The sequence below is a fragment of the Pelmatolapia mariae genome, linkage group LG1, assembly GCF_036321145.2.
Source record: "Pelmatolapia mariae isolate MD_Pm_ZW linkage group LG1, Pm_UMD_F_2, whole genome shotgun sequence".
NCBI classification, from domain to species: domain Eukaryota; kingdom Metazoa; phylum Chordata; class Actinopteri; order Cichliformes; family Cichlidae; genus Pelmatolapia; species Pelmatolapia mariae.
In genome coordinates this window covers 10723370-10735930 of record NC_086227.1, presented here as the reverse complement: position 1 = coordinate 10735930, position 12561 = coordinate 10723370, and the positions used below count along the sequence as shown (strand labels likewise).

Here is a 12561-nt window from a genome sequence, read left to right as displayed (position 1 = left end):
GAGTGTGGTTTTTGCCTGTGGTCTAAAGGAGAAGAGTTAAACTTCCTATTAAGAGCAGAGTGATGGAGAAATATGCAGAGAGCCACAGGGGATGAGTCTGTTTGTTTTGCGAGCGCTGGCGAGTGCCGGTTTCTCGTTCTTAACGATGTCCCCTTGCTTGGCTCTCTGTTGTAATTTCACAGACTGCGAGACACACCCAAGAACACGGAGAGCCACTGAAAGACTCAAGAGAGGATATAAATAGCATTTTTGCGTTTTTCTTCACTAAAACATGCAGTGTTCCCAAATCAGGGTTGTGATGCAGGACATAAATAGAAAAATGTTAAAAAACTTGTAAAAACTGAAAAGCGGCTCCAGCAGCAGCAGCAGGAGCTATAAACAAGTTGTGACCTCCAGGAATAAATAATCAAGCTGGAGCAGAAGTGCAGAAAACTGCAGTTCTTCCAGTGGCCCCCTTGGGATTGGCAAGTCAGTTTCCACACCTCCTCCATTTAATATTCAGTAATACAGCAGAAATGGACATGTTTAAAACTGGTATAATTATTTTTTACAACTCCCTCAGTTGAATTGCATTATGGGTTTATAATTTGGGGGTGTTGCCACTAGGAGCACTAATACAGTTATTTGACAAATAAGATACCTTGCTGTGTGTGTGTACATTACAGACCAAGTAACCTGGTGAATGAAGAATTTTCCTCATATGCTACTTAGCATTCCAGCTCGCACTGGAACGGTTCGCAGCCGAGTGTGAAGCGGTGGGAATGAGAATCAGCAACTCCAAATCTGAGGCCATGGTCCTCAGCTGGATAAGGGTGGAGTGCCCACTCCGGGTCAGGGACGAGTTCCTGCCCCAAGTGGAGGAGTTTAAGTAACTCAGGGTCTTGTTCACGAGTGACGGGAGAAGGGAGCGGGAGATCGACAGACGGATTGGTGCTGCAGCTGCAGTGATGTGGACGCCGTATCGGTCCATCATAGTGAAGAGAAAGCTGAGTGTAAAAGGGAAGCTCTCAATTTACCGGTCGATCTACGTCCCTACGCTCACCTATGGTCACGAGCTGTGGGTAGTGACTGAAAGAACGAGATTGCGGATACATGCGGCAGAAATGAGCTTCCTCCGAAGGGTGGCTGGCCTCTCCCCTACAGATAGGGTGAGAAGTTTAGCCATGCGGGAGAGGCTCAGACTAGAGCTGCTGCTCCTCTAGATCGAAAGGAGCCAGTCAAGGATGGTTTGGGCATCTGACAAGGATGCCCAAACCATCCTTGACTTAATGTTTACTTAATGTTTTCTTTATTTTAACCTTTGTGACTGCCTGTCTACGAAAAGCGCTTAATAAATAAACCTTACCTTAACTTACCCTTACAAGGATGCCTTACGGGTATGTCCCACCAGGGCAGACCCAGGACACGCTGGAGAGATTATATCTCTCAGCTGGCCTGGGAACGCCTTGGTGTTCCCCCAGACAAGCTGGAGGAGGTGGCTGGGGAGAGGGAGGCCTGGGCTTCTCTGCTTAGGCTGTTGCCCCCGCGACCTGGCCCCGGATAAGCGAAAGAAGATGGATGGATGGATGCTACTTAACACCAGTTAGCGTGTATATGTGTCTCTGTACAAGTCTAAAAATGACTGAATTCTGTTGCTATTGGGATAAACAAATGTTTTCTGTTCATATTTGGACTCCGTCTGGCTTCTTGTGGCAAAGAATTGGTAAATGCAGTTATAACAGTGGGAAGAATGCCTGCGGCAAAATCAGTCTGCGCTGAAAGTTTGACCATTGCACTGAATGTAAATTTGAATTTCTAGCCTACAGTTATTCAGTCTCTACTCACTTAACGCTCGATAGGGGAAAAATATTTTCCTTCAAGGATCAAAACAGACCAAGAACTATCGCAAAAGTCAAAATAGCAGAGAATCAGACTTGACCCTTGCTATTTTTGTAGTTTTGCTGGAGTGTGTTTGTTTTATTTATTAGTGTATCTTAATTATACATGTAAACTGTCTGTTGATTTTTTGTATTGCAAAACTGTAGTTCATGAGAGAAAAAAAATCATATTATCCCAACATATTGAATTTCTTGAATCCACATTGGAGAATGTTATTTTACTTCTTTAGCTAAAATAAGCTACTAAAAAACATTAGTGTTTACTGGAATTTCACACAAGGCAGGGCATTATCGCTCAGACAATGAAGGCTGACAGAACAATAGAAATTGATTTCAGATGGTTATTTGAGAGCGCCTCTTGAAAAAGAGCACAAGTGAGTCAAACGCACCGTGGGTTGTATGCTGCCATCAGTTTGATACCTAGTCGGTCTATCACCTTCCAGGGTTGCCACTGAGACTTTCATCCCTTCCACGCTTAGTGATTCATTCATGCAGGTGCTGCCAAAAGACCTTAGGGGCCCGCTTGATGCCAGTCCTGTGAACTAGCAACACTCACATCCACTGTCAAGAAAACACCTGGAATACACAGAGGACACAGGAGCCATGATTCGTTTGGAAAAAAAAAAAAAAAAAACCTTTACTTGTACTGTGTTTTAACCCTCTGTGAGGCTCTTTCAGTGTTTCTGTCTGAGTTGAAAAAAACCCAGCCAAGAGTGTAAAGTAATGCTGCGCTGCAGTGCTTTGAGCTACATGCTAAGGTCAGTATGCTCCCATGCTCAGTTCAGTGCATAATGATATTGTTAAAATGCTTACCTAAGGGTTGGTACGAAGCAGCACTAACACTCCAAATGCCGGCTCTTAACTTGTTTCCCGAACCTCTCAAGTGTCCTATTTAAGAAAAGGAAAAGAACAAATCTTGCTTGCTGCTTGTCACAATTTACTTAAAAGCTCGTTTCTGTCCCTCATGGCTCAGTCAGCTCTCTTACATGAATCAAATAAAGCAAACAGATATCCATAAAAGAATCTCTTTAACTCCAAACCCTGCATGAGAATTATTTTTACACTTTCTTCAATATCAAAACAAGATATAGTTGCCGACACATCTGAGAGCATCACCAACACGAAAGCTGACAGCTCATTCAGCTCGTTTAAGGGTGTCAACAAATATACGCAGACAATATAGGGCTTAGATTTCAGGTCGCAAAGTAACAAGAAAGTGACTTTATGTAAACAAAGTTCCAAGAAAATGTGAATTTGATTTAAGAATGAGGGAAAAAATCCATTAACATTAAATTGTCTCATAAATAAGGCTCTAAAATTGTTGCAGTTGAGGTCACCACAGCAGTCGCACATTCAGCCTCTCCTTAAAATGAGTTCCTTTAGAAGTGGTTGTGATACACTCTGTTTCCAAAAGTATTAACTCGTCTGTCATCGCACGCATATGAACTTGACGTGCATCCCATTCTCAGTCCATAGGGTTTAATATGATGTCAGCCCACTCTTTGCAGCTATAACAGCTTCAACTTGTCTGGGAAGGCTTTCCACAAGGTTCAGGAGTCTATGGGAATTTTGGTTCTCTTACAGATGTGCATTTGTTAGGTCAGATACTGAGAAGACCTGGCGCTCCATCTCTGCTCTTATTCATCCCAAAGGGTCAGGACTCTGTGCAGGCCAGTCAAGTTCTTCTACACCAAACTCACTCATCCGTGTCTTTATAGACCTTGCTTTGTGCACTGCTGCTCTCTCAGAGGCCATCCCAAAACTGTTCCCACAAAGTTTGGAGCATGAAATTGTCTAAAATGTCTTAATATGCTGAAGCATTAAGAGTTCTTTTCACTGGAACTAAGGAGCCGAGCTCAACTCCTGAAAAACAACCCAACACCATAATCTCACCTTCCACCGAACTCCACTTGGCACGATGCAGTCAGACAAGTACGGTTCTTCTGGCAACTGCCAAACCCAGACTCATCTTTCGGATTGCCAGACAGAAAAGCATGATTCATCACTCACGGTGCCACGCTAGAATTCACTGAGCTCCCGATAGCAACCCATTCTTTCATAAATGCAGAAGCAGTCTGCATGCCTAGGTGCTCAATTTTTATACATCTTTGGCCACAGCAGTGATTGGAACACCTGAATGCAGTGATTTGAATGGGTGAGTGGATACTTTTAGCGATATAGTGTATGTCAGCTTTTTAAAAGAGTGGGCAGGGAAGCTGACCGCCTGCATCCTTTAAGCCAGCCTGCCAGCTAGAAAGTCTCGACCAGTCTCAATCTTCAATTGCTGCATAACGCTGATGTGTGTACATGTATTTGTCCCCAGAGATCAGCCGATAATCGTGGTGCCGTTTCATTGAGATAGTTTTATGACCTTCAGGATCATTGTACAGTTGTCTCTCAAAATGTTTAACTCCTCACCGTTTCAAACACTCACTCCCATGTGTGAGAGACAGAGCCATGTCCTAGCAGAGTAGGTGATGGATGAGCTCGTAACTGTTTTAAGCACTCAAATGGGCCCGCAGGAAGAAGATGTATCGCCCATCAAGCAGCTACGCCTGGCCTCTATAGAGAGGAGAGGATGGCAGGGACTGGTGAGGAATAAAATGGGGCTCCTCTAACAAATTCAAAAGTAGAGGAAAACTGTATATCACCTCTCCCAAGCTGTGCTACTGATAGCCCATCTCCTTCTCTTTCTGTCTCTCTCCGTACTCTTGACCTGCCAGTTAGAAACATAAAGGCTTCAATCGCTCCTATTTGGCTGACTCTTCTTTCCTTGACAGTCTCTGCTCATTTCTTTCTTTCATTACTTTTCTTTCAAACACGCTGGTTTTCTCTTCTTTTTATTGTCCAATTCATTTAGTCTCCACATAAACACTCCTATTATCCTCCTTTGTTGTCCTTCTGGACTGTACTGATAAATGATGAGTTCAATGACTCATTTGTCTTCACTCTCCACTTTGTGTCTCCACAGTTCTTTATCCTGCTCCTGCTCATCTTCTTCCTGGAAATTCTGTCTATCATGCTTTTCTTCATCTACCAGGATGAGGTAAGTTGCTGCTATTACTCTCATCATGTTATATTTTATGGGTTTTCCTCACCTGTGCAAGATATTAATGACTGTAGAAGAAACTCTGCAATACATTGCATGCCCTTCATATGTCAGAGAGATTGTCGATGTTTCAAAGTGGGGCTGGCATCCAAAATGATGCAGCTCAGTAGCAAGGTTGTTTTGAAGTTCATACAAGTAGTGCTGCGTATGTCAGCTGACATTTTGCATAAACAATAGCTCAATGGATCTGCCTCGGTTGGTTTTTAAACGCCACTCGGGCTGGTGCACACGCGCCTTTGGAGAGATGTCTGTGTCACAGTTTCCTTTCCTTGTTAATAAATCATATTTCATCTCTGCTCATCTATTTTGGAGGAATTTCGTTGTAAATAAACAAGTCAGACAAGAGTAAATAAGGTGATGAGCCATCCCTCTGCTAATATGAATTTGTAATCCCTTCACATTTTCAGCTGAGGTTTTATTAATGCATTGAACGGATATGTTAAATTCCTCACATATTAGTCTTAATTATGGGCTTGAGGGCTGGCTTTTGAAATAGGTATGAAATTTTAACAATCGATAAAACAGCTTGATGTATGCCTTGTTTAAAGACACAGATGAAAGCACCAACAGTGCGTCCTCTCTGTGTTCTGTCCACAAACATCCATCAAACTGAGAATAACAGACGTCATGTTGACAGTGGGTTTTAATCAGACTTGATGAGATTAGTGAGATTACTCAGCGAATTACACTGCAGAGTAAGTCTGGGTAAATGCAATGAATGGATAAATATTTTAAAATATAGCGCTTTTTATCGCAGTTCCTTTATGTTGGTGGAATAAAACAACTGCTCGAACTATTCATATCATCACAACTAAAATTACAATTAGAATTTGAACAAAAATGAGTGGGCAAGTTAAACTGCAGTGAACAATAAAAACAATTTGCTTTTGTATAATTTAATGGTTCCCCCTTTAAATATTTTGTGTAGCATGCAACTAAGTATTTTTATTTCATTACTGGAGATAAAACTCTTGATTTTATTCAGCTTTTTTTAAATCAATAAATTATCAGGTCATTACTCGTAGCAATAATTGAAAGCCACAGAGACTGTTTGTCTTACGAGCAGTTCCTAAACAAAAGAAATAAAAGCATTTATTTCACTGTAATGTAAAATTAAGAAAAGCCCTCAAGCAAGCTGAAGCTGGAGCATTTTCATGAGAAAATTCTGCTTGTATTTTTCTGTAATTCCTTTGATTTCATTGATTGAAATCATTAATCATTTAATCATCAAGAGGTATTTAACAGAGAAACAGGCAAGTGAAGTGGACGCAAAGTTCAGAGCCTCGTAATTAATTACTGGAAATTTCACAACTGCTTCCATTACATTATTCATGTGCTGGGACAGAGACCACTATCACCAAAGACTTAGGCCAAGGACAACCCTGGTAGTAATTTCTTTGTAGATTTTGGTAAACAACAACCTACTTTGATATTTCCTTGTGTTTTTATTCGGATGTTTCCAGCTGTAGACCTTGGACCTGCGTGTACTTTGTTCTGGCTTTTATCTCTTTGCTGCTATAATTCTGGCACGATCATAGAATTGCTTAATGTGTCATATTTCCATCACAGTTTGTCTCTGGTACTCTAATTCTCTGAATACTTGTGGACTTGCAGGTTCCTCTGGGCTTTCATCCAATCAGCAGTACTCTGTTTAGCCTTTAATGAATGTTGTCTTGTGTCACGCCTCACCTTAGTATCTGTGTTCCCTAATGTTGACTGTACCCCATTATTCAAGCTCTAAATAATTCAGTTTTGTCTACCCAGGAGGCGATTAACGACAGAACAAAGCTTTAAAAAAATGTTAGGGATTCTGCAGAGCTTGGGCACTGTGGGAAATCATTCACAGTAAAGAATGGGTGGCCATTAACAGGGTGGACTCTCTCGCTTTTTAAACAGCCGGACGCAGTACACCTAAGAGTATTATTGTACCTTCATATAGTAGAAACTGTACCCTAATGGAAAAATGATTACAAAAAAATGTGAATATTACAAAGTCCCCCCCAGGAAATGACCGCATAAGTCATTTTTGTGTAAGCTGTTTTTATGATCTAGTTATTCTTTCATCCGTGTGATGTCACTTTAATACTGGTTGGAACTCGGCTCTGTGGGAATCTAGAAAATCGAGCTTTTAGACATTTTATAGGGCCTATTTGAACACAAACCATTACTTTAACTCTTAATCAAGCATAGACGGTCAAAACAAACCTGAAATGGCTCCAGGTGGAAGTTGAGCTCCAGTTTCCAGATTGAAAAATGTCTTCTAACTTGGAAACAAACCTGTTAGTTAATGCACAATTTGCTTCACTGCTGCTGTTGTTAAGAAACCTGCATAAAGCAAATGATAGATGTATGTATGGTGCTCAGAGCATAATGCACTTTCCTACAGGGTAGCATACTAACTGCTTTTACTTATAACAAGCTTTAGTCTCATTGTTGACTGAACATTAAATCATAAAAAGCACTCCTGTTTCATGTTGCATCTAGAAAGACCAAATCCAGATTAGGCACAGCTGATAAAATGAGCTGCTATTGGCCATAAAACAAAGAATCAAAGTCCAATAAGAAAAGGAAAAAAATAAAGTACAAGGACAACACACAGAGCACAAGCAGATGGTAATTAGATATGTACAGGTGCAAAGGAGTTACAGACGGCTGCAGATGAAAGTCACAGTCACAGTGGAGGGAAAGGAACAAAAATGGGAAGTAAAACCAAAATTTATCAAAAAAAAACATGATGTGACCAGAAGAAAAATAATAAGTAACAGAAACATGAAGACACTGAAATGTGAAGACAAACATTAATCATGACGACAGAGACAAGCAAGCAAGGAAATGGGAATAAGATAACACTAGAAACAACAACAAAGGTTGGGGAATCCACAGGGAACATGACAGCTTTAAGCTGTTTCAAGATATTTGACATCCATTCATCCACTTATCCAATTAAGGGCTGCCGAGCTGTTGTCACAGTGCAAGAGGGTGATTACTCGTTTTAGTTAGCTGTACCTAAACAAGTAGTTCACGTAGGTTTTTTAGTTGTAGGAGAACATAGTGTAAAACTGTGTAAAAGTCTGAAATGTCTTGTTATAATATAGATTTTTCCCCCAAAAGAAACACTGTGGGGTGTTTATTATTTGGGGAGAATTTACTGTGTTATGAGTACAGACATACAAACACCTCCTCCATCACTATAATAACATCCTGGAAGCTGCTGGGAGTACAAGACAATGTCATTCCTCCCGTATGCAAAGCCCTCTGGTTACCATAACTTAAACCGAGTGCAGCAGTAGGTGCATTTTGATGAACTCCATCCCCGTCTTCAGGGATGGTCACGCTTAGTGGTCTGCTTTATTACACCTGCTTTAGCACTGATAAAAAGCTCTGTGATGTAGCTGCAAGCTACTTGCAACAGCCCACACATCTTGCATGCACGTGAAATGGTCATCGTTTGTTTCACTTTGTTGGCTCCTAAGGATGATGAAAAGGTCCTGTGAGGTTAACTTCAGTGGAACCAGCGTGGCTCAGAATGTCAAAGGGAATAAAAATAAGTCTGACTCGGGGTGGGGTGGCGGTACTGAAAATTGATGTATGGTGCTTTATACTATCTCCGTGTGGGTTTACTGCCTTGTCCTCTTGGCATTTTTATCACCTCACGGGAAAATTACCCCATCAGACAAGCACCAACAAAGCAACAAAAACAGCAGATCACTTGCACTATTTTGTTTAGGGATCAGGAGACTGCCAGCACTATAAGAAGTATAATGTGATGCATACTGTTACCAATAATATCATACGTCACAGTAGCTGTATTACTAGTTGAGCCGCAGAGAAAATCTAATCTCATAACAACAAAGGTCTCTGCATTAAATTAAGTATAAAGGCTAATGAGCCTCTCACACCTCTTAAGTGTAGTCAGTTAATTCAGTGCTTGTTAGCACAATAATATGCCAAGAACATAAGCACTTAGTGTAAATCACATATTTAAATGACGTCTGGTGTGGGTGTGCGGACAGTGTATTGTTTCTCCAAAGTATCCTAAAGAAGGGAATATCAGGAAAAAAGCCAGTTCAACCAATAAGATTCATGCATGGAGCGGTGAAGGGGAAGTGGAAATTCCAGGATCAGTTTGGCAAGTTGAAAGAATTTCATTTCAAACCTTTTATCATTTATAGCAGCAGCTTCAAGACCCCCCAAAACGGTCTTTCTCTATTTGTCATTCACAAGCCTAGTTTCAAAAAATCAACAAAACAAGGGGCCCTTATCAAACACAATTTCCAATACGTCCCAGTGGTGAGTTCAGCACACATAATTTAAACCATACCTGCAAGCTGCTGATCAGGAAGAACCTTCAAGTTGGAGGCATCGAGAATGATGTGAGGTCTTTGTAAGCAACAGTTTGTAGACTTTAGTCGTCAGACATGCGAAACGGGTGTTAAAAGGTCTCAACCAAAGTGCAAGTAATAGAGTAAATACTTGGAAACCAACCACTGGAAAGTGGTAACACTGAAAAGGTCAATACAAGTGATTCAAATTATTGGCCGTTCCTCCTCCGGGTTCTTGATAAGTTACCCCTGGGGTCCATATAAAGCTGTTGCACAACTATATTGATAGGACCTCTCGTCCTAACCAATCAATAATGAAAAAGCTGTTTGTGTACACTGATTTAGAAAGCTTATTACATTAGCTTCCTGTACACTGCAGTAGATGCACTGTACAGTTGTATTGGTTTTACAGCCGTCCACTGCAGAATGAAACCACAAGATATCAATATTTGGTTGTGAGTGCTGAGACACACACAGACTCCTTTACTGTGTGAGCGGCTGAAATGAAATCAATCAAATAGACATATCTATGAAGTAAGAATGCTCTTTGATTTAAGATTCAAATCCAATTTCTGCTTGACACCAACACTGATACCCAGCAGACTTCTGCATCTGCTGGGATTTTTGAGTTCAAACACAGTCTGCAACAAAGGCCCTGTAGCAAAAAGGTTTCATTTTGACATATATGAGTTAAAATGAAAAGAAGAACTCTGCTCTCAGATACTCTTAAACTGCTCTGTGTCATCAGCCTGTGATGTTCTTTTTTTAGGAACACTTATCATATTCACTTTTTAGCTGGAATGATTTCACCTCGGCGTGCTGCATTTGCTTCTGCTAAGAAAATGCGACAATAGTGACATTAGGAGTTTAGATTTAAATTGAGGGGTTGAGAGAAAGAAAAATTAACATAATAGTGAGAACTTTAAGTCAAGAGTATATCTCTTAAGACTAGAGCTGGGCGATAGAACGATAACGATATGTATTGCGAAATAACTTTTTCTCGATAGAAAAATTAAACTATTGCGATAGGCCTCATCTCTCTTGTCCTCTTAAAAAAAAGAAAAAAAAAGAACAGCCAATCCAAATTAAGTAGCGCAGAGCCGAACCAATCACAGCCGCAGCGTCACGTCACGTGACTTGTTACGTACAGCACAAGTGCCAAGGCGCACATGTTTTGTTTTTGCAGCCGGGCTGCCCAGATAATGAAGGAAATGAGTTTGCTGACTAGAGAAAAATCAACTGAGAGCGTGAGCGAAGGTTACCGAAGAAAAAAACGATGATGGTTCCAATGCCGGAGAGATTGTCGAACGGAAGGGCCATAGAAGTTCCGTAGTGTGAAGGTATTTCGGTTATTTCAAGTCTGACAAAAAACAGAGTAACGCGCACTATAAATTGTGCTGAAAGCAAGTCTGGAAATACAATAAACCGGTGCATGCTCAATCTCTGACTGAAAGCGCTAATTCGTCATTCGGCTTTTGTCAGACTAAAGTCACTGTTAAAACTGTTTGAAAAGCTAAGCTATACAACAAGGAGAGATTGAGAATTTCCTTTTAGTTCTCAGTTTATTTGATATTGACAAAAGTTAGTCAATTTTGTCTGTTCTTCTGTAAAACAAACTAACAAACTAACAAACTTTATTTTTAGAATTAAAATTTTGTTTCTAAGTGGAATTGACAATTTAGTAGTCTGTTTTGTTTGTTCTATTTTGAAACGTTTGTGTAGTTTGCAATATTTGCCTTTATTTATCTGAAACTGAAGTCTCATGTTCCTTAAGTACATCTACCCTGTTGAACTTATTATGGGAAATAAATATTTAAATCAAAACAAGCTGCAGATTATTTCACATTTTACTCGTGAGCAACGGCACATTTAAATCTTACAAATATAGTTATTTGACATATATCGTTATCGCCTGACATGAAAAAAACATATCGTGATATGAAAAAATCTTATATCGCCCAGCTCTACTTAAGACCATTAAAGGCAACTTGTCTTGTGAATCCATACTCTTTGAGGGATTAACAATGAAAGTTCAGACAAAAAGAAAACAACAATGACAACAACAAACTTCACAGCTCTCAGTAAGGTGAGGAATAAACAGGTGGTTTGGTGAACTGCTAATCATATGATATAATACACAGCTCTGCAAGTGCTACTATTGTTTATTCAGTTATGTTCTATTAAAATCTTCTGAACTTAAATAACTAAAGCCTTTATGTTGTCACTAAAAATATAAATGATGCAAATCTGATCCGCATTTAGATGATTGCATAATTCAACAATGAAAAAGTTGCACTACTAAAAATACAAACCCAATCATTACTTTTTAAGTCGTTTACGGTATAAACAGATTGGGGTTTTTTAGACTTCATTAATATGAACTGTTTTCCTCATTCATAATTCTTCATTTAGTTGTTTTTCTGTTATCTGTGTAAAAAAATTGAATTCAAGCAAAGTTCTTGTGTAATTATGCCCGATTACAAAATTGCAACACCAGTGGATTTGAGAAACTTATTTCTGCTATGTCAGAATCACAAAGCTTTCATTCGTAATGTTTGGTGACTGCATGAAGCCTCTTCTTAGGAGTTTTGTTCAGCCTTCTCGTAAAATCAAAAAAGCCGATAAGCGGCATAAAAAGCAAGCGATTTGGACTTTGTTCTGCTGCTTCATCATAACATGAGCATCATTCTAGAGTGTAGCTCATCCTGTCAGGATCATTTTTGTCCTCAGCTCTACACGTTGGTACTTATGAGGTAAGAGCAAGATGAGATATTTCCTCAGTAGGTGTCTGTCATGGGTAGCAGTAATTACATATTCGCTTGTGCACTTTGGGACCCGTCAAGGTGAGGTAATGCAATCGTAAAAAGGAAGTCACAAAGAGCTATGGCCAGGCCTCACCCACTACACCAAAAGGGTATTGGCCATTAAAATATAACATTAAAATATAATAGTGTCCCTGTTTCTTGTTGTACTGCAACACCGAAAAGCTTAATATGAAATACCGGCCACATGTTTTTGAGACTGTTAATCTCAGACAAACAATTAGTGCAAACAATTAGTTAATGGTCTAGACACAAGCAGCTAAATTACTGCTGATCTGTGTAGTGGTAAGACTACACACCTTCGGAGCAGCAGTCGCAAGTTCGATTTCCACCTGGTATCCAGTAAGGGTCCTGGCTAGACCCCCCCCAAAAAAACAAGAAACAAGCCCTGGAATGGCGCGGCTATGTCCGCAGCTCGGACACAAGCATTT

The 12561-nt window shown here is 40.1% G+C and overlaps 1 protein-coding gene across 4 annotated transcripts in view; it reads left to right on the top strand.

The window, feature by feature from the left end:
• The window catches only part of tspan4a (tetraspanin 4a), a 158992-nt gene that overhangs the window by 109631 nt on the left and 36800 nt on the right, over positions 1-12561 (top strand). For all 4 annotated transcript variants that reach the window (XM_063471624.1, XM_063471625.1, XM_063471612.1 and 1 more), the window contains one exon: positions 4849-4923. In XM_063471624.1, the coding sequence (XP_063327694.1) occupies positions 4849-4923 (75 nt within the window). The remainder of the gene's footprint in view (positions 1-4848; positions 4924-12561) is intronic.